Source organism: Bombus bifarius, unplaced genomic scaffold (assembly GCF_011952205.1).
Source record: "Bombus bifarius isolate JDL3187 unplaced genomic scaffold, Bbif_JDL3187 scf7180000010271, whole genome shotgun sequence".
Lineage (NCBI taxonomy): Eukaryota > Metazoa > Arthropoda > Insecta > Hymenoptera > Apidae > Bombus > Bombus bifarius.
Window position 1 is genome coordinate 3,024,405 of NW_022885586.1, and position 18,991 is coordinate 3,043,395.

Below are 18,991 nucleotides of genomic sequence, written 5' to 3' on the forward strand. Positions count from 1 at the left end.
GAGCCTCTCCGATGGGACTGCTTTCAGGAAGTTGGCAATGCAATTTCGATGATGAATACTCGCGTCGAACGCTAGGATTCCATACGATCTGTCTGTGGCTAAATACGCGATCTTTCGTGCGACGCGTTCGTTCGTTTCGAACGGACTTTAGGAAATAATCATGGAAGTTTCATTTGGAGCATTCGTTGGAGATTAAAAGGGGGAAACTTGATAAAGGTCTGAACAGCGTTTCCGTTAGGTCGAAGTCATCGAATCGACCGTCAAATTCGACAAAGGTGGCAAGAGGGTAACAAGGAAAGGGTGGATTTCGGGGGTGGTGGTTATGGTAGTGGTCTGGTAACAATAGGTCGCAGTGGTGGTGGTCGCCACAATGCCGGCTTGCCTGACTTCTTTGCGTGTCAAATGACTGAAAAGCCGTGGGGAGTGCACGGGCGGGGGGTTGTGGGTGGACCAAGCGGATGGGGGTTGCAGGGCGGGTACACGGTGGTATGAAAGGCGTGCTTTGTTTGGAAACAATGCCGATACTCGGCTACATCCTCATCTCCATTCTTCGCCTTGACGCAGCGCCGCTCCGAAAAGGGTTGCCTTTATTCATCCCTGATTAAAGTTATAGGTTATTTTCGCTCTGTTTCGCGGGGAAATGCTTTCGAAAATTTTCACCAGCCGAGTTCTCCGCGTGTCTCTCTTACTGTCCTCGAATTAAGCCGCAATTGTCCAGTAACCAGTGCACGCGTAATTGACTCGAAGCATAAAATTTCTGTCGATTCTCCTATCAAATTCTCACACGTTCGCCTATTAAACGCTCCTTTATTCCAAACGATTCCCTTCATACGCTCAATTAACACCAGCGAGACGCTCGAAACTTGTCGCGTGCTCCTCGAATTCGATCGATCTCAACCTTGTCGTCTCTCCAACACCTGTCACTCGCATTCGTAGTACGAAATATCGAAATTCGAATCGGCAGTCGCGATTCCTCACAGTCGCCGCATTTCCAGATGTTATCGTACGCATCGGCTATCCATTGGCGATTCGAACACGACTCGTGAAAAAGTCGCGAGTTTAGTCGCAACAAACGCATCTAATTCACCGGGACAGTGACGTGGTTGCACATCGGTTGGACTTGGCCAGTCGGAAATTCGCCTCCAACCACCGGCGTTTTCTCGTTTCAAAGAAGGGTAAGCCTGGCCCGTGGAAACCGGTAGAGGAGACATCGCCGAAGGAAAGCTCATAACAAACTATTGAAAAGCCAACGAATGAAAAATCAATGGCGGGTGGGCACGGGCCAGACCGGTCCGGGGATGGGGTATATACGCGGAAGGGAAAGCTACAGGGTGGAAGTTGGGGGTGGTTTGGTGAATGGAATATTATTGGGGCATCCTTTCACGCGGACTCCACGGAAGCTAGAAGACCTCATCTGGCGAGCTGTATGGATGCCGTTCGCCCCGGCAATGCCGCCTATTGAACCGTTGCTTATATATGTACGTATTTACACACGTTCGTAAGTACACACACGCGTGTACGCGCGCGTGTTTCTACACGAGCTTGTTGCACACATCTTCCACCGCGCTACACTAACACCTTCTCTTCGTCTTCGCGCGTTAGTCTGTGCTCGTGTGTGTGCACGTACGAATATCTATAAATGCACGTAGTAGCCTGGTGTCTCTGTGTTGGTGTAGGTTCTTACATTTCATGATTTATCACGCAGCTTTCAGCGGGCCTCAAAGCGTCCTGAAAGCGCGCAGATTGATAAAAGAAATAATAGAGGACGCGAAATAGAGGGACTCGATCTGATACGAGAAAAGAGCGCGAGGGTGGCTAGGCGAGGGGATGAGATAGACAGAGGATGAGCGAGAGACGAAGATGCGGAGGCTCCAAGAGTGGAACGGCCAAACGACAAGGATGACAAGAGAAGGGGGGATGCCGAACGTCGTTTCTGTGAAATAGGGGTGGTGGATCCTTTCGATACGTTTCAGCTTGCATCCCTCCACCCTTTTTCCTACTCGATTGCGTGTCTTTATACTCAACTGGCACGCGGGCTTCCCCGTCTCTCCCTGTCTCTCCCTGTCTCTCCCTGTCTGTCATTCGAGTAAACAATATTCCTTTCACTCTTCGTCGTTTCTCTGCGAGGTTAACGTTTTGTCTTCTAAAAATAGGATTTCCAATAAATGTTAGAGGAATACACTGTCGATCGCAAATAATAAAATACTTAATGATATTAAAGTTGCTATTATCTTCTAGATATACGTGTTTCATTGTACGTCTATTTTGACTCATATCTATCATTTCATTCGTTACATACATTGCCACTCGTGAGATTTCAAATACTTTAATCGGTTTATAGTAATCGTACAAGGTTTACTAAAGCGTACTATAAATTAATCGTGAATTAATAATTAAAATTATATCAATAGTTGTTTCAATTTTACGAAATTACCATGTTATACATCTAATGCGATAATAAAGACGGTGACTAATAGTTGCAATATAATTGTTCTAATCATAAACAAAACGTTTCAATTCTCTCAAAAAAGAAACGAATAAAATCTCCTCTTTAATCTTTTTCGCGGTAACGAAGATCCTACAAGAAAATCGACAGGACCGCAAATCAATCCACGATATCTTTTCGCGTTCGTTATAACATCTTCGTTGGAACATCCTCATTGATTCTTGCATTTTGATCTTAATTCGTCTTAGAATCGTCCGTTGTGACATGTGTACGCATTTGCACAAAAATCGGACGAAACGTGTAATCGGTGTTGCATCTGTTCCCTCTTTTTCTCCACGTGGCGAAGTTAATCGTTTCGAAAGGAGGCGTTTGCCTTAAGGTGCGCGTGCGGCGAGATTGTAGCGGCGTATGAAGACAGGATAAAGGGGCTGCGTGGGTGGTGGAGGATCGAAAGGCGCGGGCGGTTGGAAAGCCGGAAAGTTGCAAATGGGATGAAAGGGGACGGCAGCTCGCGCGAGAGATAGAGAGGAAAGAGGGGAAAGACAAAAGGGGTGGTAGAGAACTGTGAATCCCGTGGCAGCATTGTCACTCCATTCGCCGGGGTTGCAAAGCCGGGGCGGTTCCGATGCCACCACTTCCACCGCTTTTACCACCACCACCCCGTGCTCGCTTCAACCCCGTGAGCTAACCTTGTTTTACTGCCGTCTTCCGGATTGTCTACCGAATCGACCGAAGCAGTTAATTACTCGTTAATGTACTGCGTCGCGATATTATTATTTTCAGACCAGTCGCTCTAGGGTTATCAAAGAGTTTGTTCGCCTGTTGGCTCTGTTACCACCTAATGCGACAGTCTGAAATCGAAGAGTGCCGTTTTGTCTATAATGTGTAGAACTGGAAAGTGGGCAAGTGGGTAGGAATTCAGAGTTGATTGATCGTAATGGATTAGGTACTTCGACTATAAAGTATCGTTATGGTATCTCTCTTCTTTTTGCATAATCATTTATCCATTATATTCTGTACAATAGACAACTCTGTATAATAGATACAGACAACACGTGGCTGATAACTGGCTGTTCCTTCTATTCAGTCCAGTTGCGATTTTCGAATCTTCGCCCGTGAACGTTACCCTCGTTTCAACAAATAAAACAACTTTTAATATTCACGGGGAAATTTATAAAAATCATAGAGATGTGAAACTACACACCTTCCATTCTACTTTTAAACTTAAGAAATTTCCTAGTCATAAGACCATTTGTTGAACGACGACTAAAAGATCAACGTCCCTCTATCAATAGTCGATAAATTACTATACAAAAGATGAGTGAATCTAGAGAAATAGCTCTCTTACCCCTGGTGCCATCATACTTGTCTTCTCGTTTCTATACATACACATTGGGAGCGTATTGGAGAATGATGAAGACATTGAAAGTATCGTTAGAACGTCCCCCAAAACGGATGACTTTACGATCCTGGCATTATACAGCCGTCAACCCTTCACCAGGATGGTTAAAGCGCGCCCTTGGAAGGGACCAATTCGAACGAGCGATTTATCATTATCTCGATAACCCGGCGAAGATAAGGCGGTCGACGCGGCGAGCGTTGTGTTCGCACGGGGTGGTCGTATGATTTACTATTTCCTCGGCGCATCTGCTCGCTTAATTAACGTTTCTCCGATGCCATTTCGAAGATACGTATCAACGGTCGCAGCCGTGGCTCGCGCGGAGCCGCGCTGGAAGATGTAGCTTGGAAATGTCAGCAGTCGATGTAATTGTGTTTCGTGACGTGCTTTATTGCCGTGCGATAAAATTTACCGACAGGGATTCCTTCCTATTCTCCACCCCCGTTTTGATTTATTCCTGTGCTGTATACTGTTTCGCAGTTTTATTTAATCAGTCAGCCTCATGGTCATGGTACGTTTCGATTTATATTTTTCAAACCTGACTATGTATATACATATATACATATGCATACTATATACATACATACATATGTATACATATATATCTAAAGCGATAGAAAAGGAATAAAAAATAAATAAATAAAAAAAAAATACTCTCACCGCCTGACAACTTTAAACGGACCGGCATTCAAAGTCTGTAATTGTTGTCGATAAATCATGTAGCTCTTTTATTCCACATGCGCGTGTTTTTTTGGTTCGGCTTACACAAAAAACAATTCGGTTGATAGTTTACGAGCAATGAAACTCGATCTTTTTGACCGCACGAACATTTCCAATTCACCGGCGATACTGTTTATGCCCCCTTCTGCCATGCGGTCAATAAGTATAATACACGTAAAGCGAAAATTTGTCGAAATAATGGATGGCTAACCGCATTTTTCAATGACTCATGTATCGACTCGTGTACGTGCTTTAGGGTGATCACACGCGGGGTAGCATATTGCGCGATCGTAGGGGTGGATCGACTGGAAGCGCGTACGGGGGCGTGGTGTCGATCCGATGATGCGTGCACAGATTCACCCTTCGTCCTCGATCCCTTCTTTTCCCCTGTACTACTACCTTTTTCGCTTGTTTTCCAAGATGTTTTATCCTCTTCAACGATGTTATCGGCGATATCGTGTTTGCGAATAATAAACAAGTTCACGGTCTTTCATCGGACGACCGATCTCATTTTTACATTTTAGTATGAAATTTGGAATCGATTTGACCTCAATTTTCCATCTTACCTCGTGCTATACAATTAAGAATCCTATATTTCTCGCTTGATAGATTTCTCAACGAGACATTGTTCCCGTAGATCGGAATCCGTTTCCTTTCGTGTCGCAGAATCGGGCCAACCAAGTGTCCGCGATATTTTATCGAAGACAAACTCCCAACGCATATGCGCTCAAATATAATACTATGATCACGGTGCCAGGTCATCCTAATATGTTGGAATATATTTCCATCTCATGGACATCTCATTGGGATCGCGAAGTGACGCAGTCAGCTATTACGTTTATTAAGTTGCTGGGATTGGGCTGATTCCGAGAGAGGATAGGAGTGGTGGATCCGCGGAAGGGAGTTGGTACTGGAGAAGAAGGATGAGCTAGGAGGTGGCTGGCGAGGGTTGAATGGTTTAGAAGCAGGGGGTGTATTGTACCAAGCATTGTCTGCCCCATTGTGTGACATCACGGCCCGATAACTGCCGATAAGACCGCGGCAATGCTCAGCTTGTGTGTACGTGTAGGTGCGGCCGTTTGTGTGTTTGGCCACGGACAGAGGAGAGCGCGGGAGAAAGAAGGAAAGAAGAGGCAAATACGAAAGAAATATAATGTAGGTAGAGGCTATAGATCGTCGTCGCCGCGAGGGGGCAAAGGATGGCTGATGGAGGTCGAGTGACTTTGCGGGGTACTCGCCCCTTTATTCTTCTGATTTCTCGTTCCTCTTCCGCGGATCGAAATCGCATGCCGCTGCTAAACGCTCGTCCTTTGTGCCTCGCAACGTCCCCGCTGATAGAACGCGCCAGGCCGAGCCTTGAACTCTTACTGCCGCATTCACCGATACTTCCCAGTTATTGGAAAGTGGATCCGGACGCGGTTGCGTACCAACCCAGACCCGCGATTAAGCTTTGCCTTCGTTCAGTCGGAGGACGGAAGCTCCGGAAGCTTCCACGTTTTGCTTACCATCTTTTCTCTTAATTCGTTGCTCGAGTTGTACTATAGTTCAAAGCGAGTTAATCTCAAAACCTAATGTACATACGTAAATGTTAACGTAGTAAAAGTATAGTATCTCGCAAAAGTATTTAACAATTTCTTTATGACAATGTAGGTATATTAAAATATACCTTTATAGCCGTAAAGTAACAGCTCAGGTAGAAAATCAACCAAAACGTACTTATGAATCATATGATTCCCTTCGTGAGTCTTAGGCGAGCCACGAATTAAAAAGTACAGAAAAGCGACGATGTTACAATTGCTGTTTTTCAAATTTAAAGTTAAAATAAAGATAGTCTTCGTAAGGTCTCAGATGCTACGTTCTGCGCGGCCAACTGTCGCGATTTTCGCGTTTGTTTCGTAATTGGCTACGATCGACTGACTACGAAACATGAAAAATCCTTTAATCAAGGCCCGATTTTATCTGACGCGTTGAAACGAACTTTGATCGCGAAACTTAGCGCTGCTGATTTGGCGCGAAACGCGCTTTAAAAGGCCGAAGCAGGCCTCCACTCGGCTCGCTCGAAATTCCCGGCAATTTCTACAACTTTGCTGCTTAACTCCGCTGGTCTCATTAGGACGTGATTTCTGTTCCAGGTGCTGGAGTCTCGGAGGCCCGTGGCGCGGTAAGTGGCACTTTCGCCCTTTTCATTCCAGACAGAGCCGCGGGTGAGTAATCGTTTAAACCCGTGCGCCACGGTTCGTTGCATTAACGTTGAAGAGAAAAAAAAAGAGTGTCATTGAGAAGGAAGTACCCCAGTCCAAACCACCACCCCACACGCGTACAACCCTCCTCTCGCTGACGTTATATTGACCCAACACAGAAGCGCGTATCGATGCTCGGCCGCGTGGCTGCCGGCCGAATATGAATAACAATCAGAAACTATAATCCCTCCCTCGCGATATGTATATATATAAAGTTCGTAATATATGTATACGGTGGCCTTTACGAGCACGGACATTTTTATGTTAATCAACCAATCGGGGGACGAGTCGCCGGTTTCCCCTTCCTTCCCTGCTTCTCTATTGTAAATAGAAATCGTGGCACGAATTTGTTCCGCGGCAAGGCGGAAAAAAAAGGAACGTAACGAAGATCGTAAAGAATGGGATCTTTCACGAGGGTGTGCGCGCGTGGACCAGACTGCTGGACCGAGTTCAGTAGGACGAGATGATTGACCCGAGTATAGTGGATTCTGTACCCTAAAGGGAGACTTTTTTTCGCGTCAACGCGGAAGAATCTCGAACCTCGTGACAAATATAAAGGCTCTGGATTTATATCTCGCCCCCTATTCATTCTTTCCTTCTGTTCTACGATTTCTACGAATTCTAAATTCGACAATTGCGTTCCAACGTTAGAATATGCTTCTAAAATATTTGTAGGATTATCCGAGGAAGTCTGATTCGAATACTTTACCGGTGATTCGAGGGAAGAAGGATCGTGAAACGAATCCGCCTCAAGGTTCCCTTTTCACTCGGAATTCGCGCGCGTTACGCTCGGCCCAGTTGCCCGATCTCTCGGCGAGCAACGCGATATTCTTCTTTCCTGGCCGCGTCTTAGTTGCGCGATTTCGGCCGTTTCAACGGCGAACGGTTTGAATATTCGTCGAAACATGGTCAGCCTCTTGTTCGTCTGAGCCATTCACGCGGATTTCTTCATCGGCGTCTGGCTTGTCGGCCACTCGCTGATGTTAGGCGAAATAGAGAAACGGACGGCGCGCCGCGCGCGTTAACCAACGCTCTTCCGAGCATTGTACAACGATTTGTACGGATTTCAGTTCTTTTGCTGTGTGGGCGCGTACACGCAACCAACGGCCGCCTCGAATCGCCTCGTCTTGAGAGCGCGTTCCATGCTTCTCCCGCGAGAGAGAAAAAGAGCGAGAAGGAGAGAAACGTGTGTAAATACAGAGACAGCCTAGCGAGGAACGAGATAAAGATAGGCGAGCGGAGTAAGAGAATCGCGAGGAGCAGCACGATAGACGGAGAAAGAGACGAGAGAGAAAGAAGACCGTGGCTGGCCGTTTTGTGCGCGCCGCGCAAAAGATGCCTTTGAATCCTTAATTCCCTTTGAAACTCTCATTCTGGGAGCAAAATGGCGAGAACGAACCGTATTCTTCGGTTGAATGACGTATTGAGCGAGTTTTGTATGCCGTTGCGTCCGCGTGTGGCTCATCCAGAGCCTATGCCTGCTTATACGTAATACGTTCGCTCTTTTCTCTTCCTACGTTTCTTGCTGCGAAGAAGAGGGCCCGCAGCGTTGCTCTTTTTCTTCGTTCCCGTCTTCCCCCTCTTTCGTTTTTCTAACGTTCTTTCAGTATTCCTTCGTTACTCGCGTCACGCAGACTTTTACGCGCGATTCTGCAAACTTTTTCTTACTCTTTCAGCGAATTGAACGTTACTTTTGTCTGTTCGAATAACGAGCGCTACAATGTAGTAAGTATCGAGACACCTGCTGATGTTTTGTACACGTTGAATTCTTTCGCTTTTATCTTTTAGTTGTGAATCTGTTACTTCATTTGCATTATACGATAGGATAAAGACCATAATAGTCAGAGAAAATAGGTCAGTTTCTCTTGGAATTCTAATTAATCGAAGACCACACGGGAAAAATTTGACGAGTCCATCGTGTCGAGTCTCTGAACGTAATGTAAAGCAATTGTTCGATACATCTACGACGTTTTATAGGCAGATGTACACGTAATATATTCGTAAAAGGTGTGCACAGTGTCGTGTACCTTTGCCAGCTTATGTTCGTGCGTGATATCAGATTGTCATTTCGTCGACGATTGCCCAAACGCGTCCCATAATTACCTTCGTTACGTCGTAGGTTGAATGAAAAGAGCGTGACGATCGGGGGAGGAAAGGTTGGAGGGAAGGGCGCAGGATCCGAAAGTGACGGGAAGGGTGGGTGATCTTGCGGACTTAATCGGGCATTGGTGCTTTCCTTCGCGAACAATTGACGTCTGACTTTGACGTGCCCTCCGACACTTTCTCCGACTTCTCTTTCTTCCCCGTTCTTTGTTCGATGAGAAATCGGTGGAACGCGAAGTCGAGCCTGCCGATCGATGGTCCATCATTTACTCAAAGATTCCTTCGGCTCTCCCCGCGAAAAATCGTCTGTTAAGCGCTTTCGCGAACTTTGAACACTTTTTAATTAAGGACACGGACGAAATATAATTTTGCACAGCGGTACTGGTTTTACTTTCACGCAGTTAGCCCTTTGGTTTTCGTTCTTGTCTCGAGCAAAAAGTTTCCAAGAAGCGTTCTACGTATTTCTCGATTTCTTTCACGAAAAATGAACTACTCGAGGATTTGAGGCTTTAAGAACGAAGTGAAGACGCAAAATTGGCCTTCTCTCTCGTTATTTCCAACGATATTTCGTAACGGTTGCTCTGCGTGTTGAACGCTGAGTTAAAAGATAGAAAATATCCTTATGGCAAATGAACAAAGCGGTCTCCTTCTCCATGACATAAGGTTTGGAAAATCCAAATTAACGATACGGTCGATTCTCTGGAATCTGTCGGACTATCGCGGCGACAAAGTCTGTGGCGGCTGTTGAAGGCAAGAATTCCACATTATCGGCCGGGTTTCTCGCGGATACAATTTCCCAACACAATTTCTTTTCAGTCGCCCGAACGAATCTAACCCGGGCTCGGATGGTGGGTGGCAAATGGCAAAGGGGGAGGGTGAGAAAGAGAAAGAGTTAGCTTTGATAGAGGGGTTGGGGGGGAGCAGAGCAGCGCAGCCCATATTCGTGCATTGTGGCACGTTCCATCGCGTTCTCAACTGAACTGAACTCGACTCAACAGTGGAGGACACAATGGGCGGTATGAATAAGTATAACAGACAGACACCGGTACAGACAGACACAGGTAGCTCAGGCCGCAGTATGTGAATGAGGAACCCATTTGATAACACGCCTCCACAGCCACCCAGGTCCATTGTGTCGCTTCCTATTCAGCTGCTCTATGCCCTCTTCTCCTCCTATCCCCTCTCTGCCTCCTTCTGCACCCCCACTGCTTCTGCTGTTCCTGCTCTTCCTCACCTCTTCATCCTCTATCTTCCCCTTCTCCATTCGTTCGTTCCGATATCACCACGGAAATCTTATCCTATCGAGCCCCTCTGTACCTTTGTACACGCGAAAAATCATGAGGGCATCCGTTCCCGTTTCGCGCTTCCGGTTGCACATGATACTTACTATATCGCTTCTCTGGTCCTTGGTTACAGCGTCTTAATGCTCGACGAGTGTTACATGTTAACGCGGGAAGAACTTTGGAAAGGAGAATGATCGAGAATGGTTAAATCTTGAGCGATTCTGTAATCTAAAACGTTGATAGAGCATCATTACTACTAGATCTCAAACAATCTCGCATTCTTTAGTTACAAATGTCCCATCTGTCGTCTGCAAACGATCCAAAAAAAAAAAAAAAAAAAAAATCAAGAGGAAGAGATCGAATGCTTTACTAGTTTTCCACCATTTAATTTAGAAGGTTTACTCGTTATTTTGCAACAGCCAGGGTAATACCATTTCGCTTATTCGACGCATCTTGAAAAATGAAAAAAATGCGCTAGATAGAATATTTTAATTTCCTGTTGGCTTTGATGCAAATGAATGAAACGCAAAAATTCCAGTACTACTTTATGGATGCAAGTCAATGCTTATACTGTACGTAAAAAGAACTGACAAAGATATTAATCCAATCACATTCGGTTGGCTCGTCAAAACTAGAAAGCTAGAAAGGATTGCTTCTGCATTATCCGGCCTCCTTTTTTCCATCTTTGTGTAAAAACGAGGAACGATGTGGTAGTGTCGGTACGGTGAATATAATTTTTATCTATTTCGCTTGGCAGTTGAGTTATTACTTTGGCCAGCAGCGCAAGGTTTACGGCCTTGTTACGCGGAGATTGGCTTAGATAAACCCTTTGCGAGATAGCGCGACGACTTCGTAAGAATTTTCATCATTTTTACACGAGGGGGTTCACGGCCTCGTTCAAGTCCTGTTTCAACGTCGGCCTCGTTCAGACGACTCAACCTACCCTTAAGTGAGAAGACGCGTGGGATGCGATCAATTCTTGCACGATTCGATCAATGTTCTTCGGATGTGGGTCTTAGGCTATGCTTACAGAAGATGCATTTCCTTACAAACGTTGGAACAATAAATACATGCACATTTATATAGATGTTCCTGAAAGTATTTGCACATTCGGTGCAATTAGATCAAAGGATCGATCATATTTCGATCGCTCTGAGCTCTCGACATTGAGCAAACTTAAAGCGAAGTACTCGACTCAGGTGTCTCTGCGGGTCCAATATTTCTCAGTCTTTAATTACTGTTTTTTTTCATCAATATCTGAAATAAAAGACGAGTTAAAAAAATTAGATTAGCCGGGACGAGATTCTTCGGACGCTTCAGAACATTCGTAGCTTTAGACTTGCAAGTCCGAGTCTCAAGAACCGAGCCTCGCGTTTATTTCGTAATCGACGCGAACTTGTCGTCGTGTATCATAAATCCGACTAACGTGTTCCGATGGCCTGGTTACCCATATACAGCGTATACGGTCGACGTTTGAACGCGACGCAAGGCGATGGCGATACGAGGCGATTTTGTTTCGGTTTTTCGCGACAGCGGTGGCGCGGATCCGGGACGATTCGGTCGATTAGCGTGCATGGATCTAAAAAGCGGCGCGTCCGCGGGGTAATCGTCGCGGTTAGAATCTGCAACGAGCACGGATGGCGAGTCGAGTCGCGTATTTATCCAAATTGTAATATTGACGCGAAGTGGACAGATATTTTGGAAAGGGTGAAAGCGAGTTTCACAGAGCGCGTCCGCGTCCACGTTCGAATCGATTTTCTAGTCAATGCCAGAGAGCGGACCGGCAACAATGCTCCGATTTTCGGGATCTCGCTAGCATAAATAGCAAATAGCGAAGGTCCTGTAGGTGTATGTGGTTCACGTTGGACCAGCGAACGAACTATCCCAGCGTGCTCTCTCTCCGGCTCGCTCTGTACGTACGTGTACGTTGTACACCGAGTACCGACAACAATGAGGCAGAGACAAAGGCCAGGTACAATGCTGATGTTGAACTCGACTGATTTCGACGATTTTTGGCCTTTGCATGTGCATCGCGCGTTACTCGACAATGATTCCCGCATACGTAATCATCGCTATGGGCAGGGAAGGTTGGTACACTCGCGAAGCAGTGGCTCTCACATTGCGCCCTCTTTTTCCCTCCGCGTGGATTCAACCTTGCCGAAACCGGCGAAGCCGAAGCCTGGTCCCGTTCCCGCCACCGTCCATCCGGGGCTTTTCAATGCTCTTCTCTAACGCCGACGCGTTAATCTAACAATGACGCGACGCCATCGCGATTCCGCGAGCCGTTTATCGGTTTAAATACCAGCACGGGCTGGGTAATAATAATTGTAAGCGATAGCCGATTTATGCCCGCAATCAGCCGTGTTTCTAGCGGCCCGCTACAATCGATCTAATCAATGGCATTAATGCCAAACCGGCCTGGCTATTTAAATGTGAAACTGATAATTACGCGGGCACCGCTGCTTAATATTCTGCGCTCGTTCCAACGTTTACTGGATCATTAGCTACGTTCCATGGAGAAGAGCATCGATCGAAGGATACCCACCGATATCCGATGAAATCATCCTACGCTTAGTCATTCTTTTACGAGTGCACCTCATCTAAAACGAAGAGCATAATCGCCGGCCAACTTTGGTATTCGTTTGATCCAGTTCGCAACGCTACGAATCCGTTTCATAGAGAGGAAACTATATCTCGAGTCAACTGTGAAACCTGAAGAGGACGTTGGATCTTTGGAAGAGCGGCTTAGCTCCGTTCTTTCGCGAGGGTTTTTCGTGAATCGCGAGCGAAGGGGGGCCGATCGATTGAGCACCCCTGACCGCACCTGAATAGATACATTGTGCCGGGGCAGCCTATTGACGGGCGATTGTTCCCTCAACAATAACAACAATATCTGAATAGTCGTCGTGCACATCTCTCGCGCGCGTTGCACGCACCCACGCACGCACTCGCGCTTACACGCGTACATGCGTGCGCGCACATCCCTTTGCACGGCCCTCGCACGCTCGCGTCGCGCATCCCTTCACACGCTCGCACGCACGTCTCTTTACGTTACACCATCGCAGTTACACTCTTGTCGTTGCGATAGAGAATTTCTCGCGTTCTGCAGGCACGTGTAAATAGTTGGCGGACACGAAAGGGACGCGCTCGCGCGTTAGATCTTGGAGATCGCGGCTTGAATCCATCGTAACATCGTATTTGCGATAGGCTCGCTTTACAAGAGAGAATACAGCGACGTGGAAAAGTTTCAGACCAGATAGATTCCTTACTTTATATTTGAAAAGCGGTCTATTTTAAAGAATTTTAAACAACTAGTATTATCGTAGCTTGTGTAACATTGTTCGTGCATTATACTATTTCTTTTATTCGTCACCTTTATTATTATTATTATTATTGCTTGATAAATTCTTTTAGATATCGCTTTTTGAATACGCTAGTTGGATAACAGGTTTAAAAATTCGCTCTGGCTGGAAACTGAAGCGCGCCACTGTATTCTCTTGTTACAAGAGCGAAATTTCATTATCATTTACTAATCGATGTTGAAAATTTCTAGTTGTGATCTTCTAATAAAATTACATAATATATAGTTTTGCTAGACCGATAAAAGTTTAATCGAAGTTTCACATTTTTTTAAATTTATAAAATAGACATTATACGAAGGGAGAGATTCAGCGATGAATCCATTTACAGATTTCGTTTTGAACTTTACCAACACTGTTTCATTGCGGTGTTAATGAATTTTCGAAATGTTTTGTATAATGCGCATAATACACTCGTAAAAGGTTCTACAAGTTTTCAGTAGTTTCGTTACAGCCGCTTTAGGGCTTTACAAAAGTTTGTAAATGGAAATTCTGTAAAAAACTAGTAGAATCTGTGAAAGAGTGTAATATCGTGTCAAACGAATTCTCAACGTTACGCGGACGACTAACACGATTCTGGATATTGAAGGAAAGATCGTGAAAATTTAAATGATTCCGTGAATGCATAAAACTTCATAATCGACTCTAGGAATTGCGGACAACAGATAGTGCCATTAATCAAGTTGAATGAAAAAAGCAGGTCAGCAGTAATTCTCTGAGAATTAGGAGATTTCAAGCTAAGTTTGTTCATGATTGAACCGTGATTAAGATTAATAATAGTCGTTCTTTGTAATCAACCTATCGGTATCTTCCATAAAACAATCAGATTAAATAACTTTTACGCGATTGTTGCATATTGCATTCAGATTTTCTTCTACTTTCTTCTTAACTCCGTAACGATTGGTTTCTCTGAAATGTTAAGCAATTAAGAGTTCGATGACATGCACGTTGGCTTTGATTTATTTATAAAAAATACATGAATATAGAAGAGAGAAAGATGCATAAATACAGAAGAGTAGAAGATTCATTAAGAGTTATATGATAATGAATGAAAATCGTATGGTTAATGAGTATTAGTTAAATAATTGAGCGTAACATAGCGTCGTTATGAAATATTGTTTATTACCCGCTTATAAACAATGGTCAGTAAAGACTCTAGCGAAATGGCTTTGGTACAATTACAATACTCTGTGAACGCACATTACATTTATCGTGAAAATGTATAAGCCAATTATAATTATAGCGCATTGGTCGATTGTTCGTAATATTATAATAGGTCGCTATGTCGTTGCGCACAAAGAGGTATACTTAATAGAATGCTTATTAATAATTCTACCTGTGAAAAAGTCACAGCTAGTATTATCAACTTAACGTTGATTAATGTGCGACCATTGATTAAGAAAATTGGCATTTTTCGTGCTTTAGCGGCGATAAAGGTTTCATAAAATAGGGGAAACTCTTAAACGTAATCAAGTAAATTCAAGCGTTTTCAAATATTCTTCCACGATGTTCTTAATAATATAAACTTTCCTTTGCAACGTATAGGTGTCGCATTTTCCCGTACGTTTTGTAAAAAAGAATTGCAACTGTTGGTTATTCTTAGAATCGCCCGGCAACGACGTTCTTAAAATACCTAATAGTAAACAATCTTTCAGACGAGCCATTTACTGCGTATGCATGAATTGCATAGCGAGAGGGCCCGTACTGTTTCTCTAGTGTAGTTAAATATATTATAAAAAAATATGAGAAATGTATTACGCGGCCCGTTACCGACTATCGTGTAATCGACGCAAATGTAATCTTCAGACACACGGCTAATTAATATAAGTCGTGAAATGAAAATTGGCACAATTGTCTCGTACGATTAACTAAAGCCTGTGTGTCACCAAAGAACAAAACTCGCAAAATTTTTCAATAAACCTCTATCGTTCGTATCTGACGATCAATCATCCAGTCAACACGATACAGGCACATGAAAAAAAAAAAAAAAAAAAGAAAAAACTGGTATATTCAATACAGAAATTCGTATCGCTTTTCGAACCTCAATTTCTTAATTGTTAAATAGTACGGAGTAGAATTTTCGTGTACTTAACGACGATACGCGATCACCTTTTCTTTTTCATTAAGAAGCATGCACTTTATCGCGCATCTATTCACTAGTTTTCGTTAGTTTTGTTCATTAGACTATCTCCAAGCCGGCTGCCGCTTGTCTATCTAGTATCACAGTCTGTTGTCGTAACGCCGTTCTCCTTGTCGGTGATCTTGAATGTCGGTGATCTTGAATGTCGGTGATCTTGAATATCGATAAAAGTTTAAAACAGGTATGGCGATGGTTCGCAAAAACCACAATCTTGACAAGTTTTCTGGAAAAATAAAAATTTGAAATTTAAAATCCGCGGTACGAGAGTGGAGAGTTTGAAATTTGAAAATTCCCATTTGAAAATGCCGATGATGTTAATATGGAACAAAGTTGAAAATTTGATATTTAAATATTTGAAAATTTGAATATTCGAGATTCGAAGGTTTAAAATTCGCAGCTTGAAATCGGAAAAATTTAACGGTTTCCACGCCTTCTGCGATGTTATGTGTGATCATCAGCGAGCGACTTGTCTCTAGTTTGTTTTCATCAGGATTTTTTCGACACGCACAAAATGGCCGAGTCCTAACGCAAAGGAAGACGACCGATCGAGTCTGTCGAGTTCATGAAAATTTATTTCCTTCCTTTGCCTCTATCTCCTTCGATCGTTCGATTCCTATCACTGAAGCATATCGCACAGCGAGAAAAATTGATAATGCAGAACTATTTAGCGGCACGTTATCGCCGAGTTCACAACAGAATCAAAGATGTTGGAATATCGGATCTCGGAGGCAAATTTTCCAAAGTACGTTGAACGAACAAATGGGATTTTAATTCCTCCACTAGCAAATCTTCTAATTTTCGTCGATTGTTTCACGATTTTTAGGCCGTCAAAGAAATCAGAATATTATCGTTGTTGCACCGTTTTCCACAATCACTGAGCAAAGTCTCCTTTGTCGGCGCAACAATCGCGGCATTTCCTGACAACCATTACTGGCGAAAATCTCGTCCGTTTAGGTTTTGGACAGTCTGTTTAATCGTCTGTTTACCAGTGATTTATCAGTATCAAGCAACGAAACCAGAGAAGCTGGAAATTCTTAGACGAAACTTAGAGGCATCGACGGAGAGCGATAGAACCGAAGAGGAAGGAGGAAATATTCCACGTGGGTAGAAAGTAATTGGAATGGAAATATTCTCGGAGACGAATAGACTGGAAGAAGGATAGACGAATTATTACGTTTAATTAGAGCAAAGGACTTGAAGGAGACTCCAAATTAGTTAGGATAATTCTGCATATCGAAATACGTTGTTTATATTCGTAATAGTAACTGAAATTCGAAGAAATAACAAGAAATCAGGTTAGTTTGTGGATAGTTAGAGAAATAATTGTGTATCGTGTAACGTAATTGAGTTTAGTGTATGTTTCGATACGAGACGTCCGTTAAATTGTTGTTAGTATTAAACTTGACATTATAGGAAAAAAAGTATTTTGATTTGAATTTTTCATTTGTTTTGAAGTATTTTCCCGTGTGTTGCCATGTAAATTAAAAAGTCATAGGATTCGCAGCAATAAGGAAGGCAGTAAGAAAAACGCAAAAATTTATTATAACGAATATTAGTTGACTATGAATTTATTTATAGTACATGTCAAAAAATTATTCGATTTTGATTCACTTTCATTTGATTGTGGTCGGTTGAAATTACTGGAAAGTAGAACTGCCGACCTTATTGCAGCAGTAGTCATTTTCAGTTGATAAAATTGGCAAACTCACTGTTGGATAATCTTTCGTTGGTCCCTGTTCTCCGACAAAACGATAGTACACCGATCTATTTTCTATGAAACTTTTGTAATCGTAACGAGGCGTCGTTGGGACTCTCATTTGCCAGAATGGTTCTCTGAGATTCGCACCCAAATTTAATATATCTCGTTCTCTATAAAAGATACGAATCGGAGCCTGAAAACGAAATCGAAATTTTCAATTTTCATCTTTCTTTATTATTTTTATATTATTATTATTTTTTTAATATGATTTTATGGTATTATAGCTTTCCTGATTGTTAACGTTTTTCACAGTTAACCTTTGTGATGCTACACAGTTAGACAAATAGAGATATGTTTCGCATTTAAAGAAATATTTACAATAGATATCATATAAATAGAGTTAGAAATATGTTTCAGCCTCTAAGTTTGTATTATAACATGTTCTTTACTTTGAATTATGTGCATTTTGTACACACTCTACGCATTTAAATGTCCTATATGACCTCACTGTTTATTTATCACTATGCTTGGAATTATCATACATTTATGAGAAATTTAAAGACGCAAGAAGACATAGAATTCGTCCAATATATAAAAATATTTACATAAAATATCCAAATTAGATGAAAGAAGTGGCTGAGTAGCTCTTTTAACTGTGTGCTCAAAGAAATGTAAATTTGCGTGAATATTCTGTTTTCTTATTATCAATTCGTATACCTCTTCTTCTTCTGGCGTTTCTGGTCTGGAAGAATCTGATGTTTGATCCGGTGTGGACGATTCATTGGAAGGTACTAAACTGCAGATTCCACTTGATTCGCTCGCGGTACTCGGCGATATCGGTCCACTAATACCATTCAAAGTTCTCAAACCCTGTTCATATAAATCTTTCGCCCCCACAGAGGTGAAATGGTCAGCTTCCAAACCAGACAGAGGCAGAGCTATAGATAGTGCCATTTTTCACTTCCTCCTTTGATTAGCTTCGAAAATCTTCTTGATTCACTTCAATTATAATGAACTTTCGATTGCTGGAAACCGTTACGACGTTGATCGACAACTAACTGAACGTTTAGTAGATTCTTCTTCGTCTACAATGTTCTTTATTCAATACGTGTGTGTATTCTCTATAACATATTGTACGTGTATACATTACAATGAAATAGTGTGCGAAAGTAAACATGACCTTTCTGATCTTCGGTGGGAATTAGTAATGTATGTCTAATTATAGATAATAATATAGCTGAGTACCGTGTGTTTCTTTGTTATTAATTCTGTTTAATAGACGTTAGTGTATATGATCTTTTACATTGGAATCTTAATATATGGAGAGTTTATTCTTCTATTCCAGAGTTTATACTCTTCGTCGAATGTCCATTTCATTTGCTTGTGTAAATAGTATTTAAAACATTTTTTGGTAGAGTTTATTCCATAACTTAGCATTATTCCTTAATTTTATAGGATGGCACGGTAAAGATGTGGTTATCTTTTACCGACAAAATGCTGATCCTTCGTCGGTAACAATCTGCAGTTTCAGCTATTACCGACGTTAGTTTATTTCTGCTCGTTGTACCAAGAGTGGTAATATGGGAAAGCGTTTCTTTACCG

At 42.9% G+C, this 18,991-nt stretch overlaps 3 protein-coding genes across 9 annotated transcripts in view; 2 read left to right on the forward strand and 1 right to left on the reverse strand.

Moving 5' to 3' along the window:
• Window positions 1–18,991, forward strand: part of LOC117216561 — a 202,144-nt gene that overhangs the window by 35,428 nt on the left and 147,725 nt on the right. For 3 of the 6 annotated variants that reach the window (XM_033463348.1, XM_033463351.1, XM_033463346.1), the window contains exon 2: window positions 6,698–6,726. The exons of 1 other annotated variant lie outside the window; for it this stretch is intronic. In XM_033463348.1, coding sequence (XP_033319239.1) covers window positions 6,698–6,726 — 29 coding nt within the window. Of the gene's footprint in view, window positions 1–6,697; window positions 6,770–18,991 lie in introns of all 6 variants that reach the window. 2 more of the 6 variants (XM_033463350.1, XM_033463345.1) reach the window with 1 other exon arrangement.
• LOC117216562 lies at window positions 14,495–18,512 on the reverse strand. Of its 2 annotated transcripts, XM_033463353.1 has the most exons (3): window positions 18,107–18,510; window positions 17,400–17,582; window positions 14,495–15,913 (listed from the first exon to the last, which is right to left on the reverse strand). In XM_033463353.1, the coding sequence occupies exons 1-3, from the start codon at window positions 18,341–18,343 to the stop codon at window positions 15,863–15,865; spliced, it is 471 nt and encodes a 156-aa protein (XP_033319244.1). In that variant the 5' UTR covers window positions 18,344–18,510; the 3' UTR covers window positions 14,495–15,862. The 2 variants fall into 2 exon arrangements, with proteins under 2 accessions (XP_033319244.1, XP_033319243.1); XM_033463352.1 differs by lacking the exon at window positions 14,495–15,913 and having other exon boundaries at window positions 17,313–17,582; window positions 18,107–18,512.
• On the forward strand, window positions 16,044–17,010 carry LOC117216564. Its single transcript, XM_033463355.1, has 2 exons — window positions 16,044–16,432; window positions 16,514–17,010. Exons 1-2 carry the CDS (start codon window positions 16,253–16,255, stop codon window positions 16,796–16,798), a joined length of 465 nt encoding a protein of 154 aa, XP_033319246.1. The 5' UTR covers window positions 16,044–16,252; the 3' UTR covers window positions 16,799–17,010.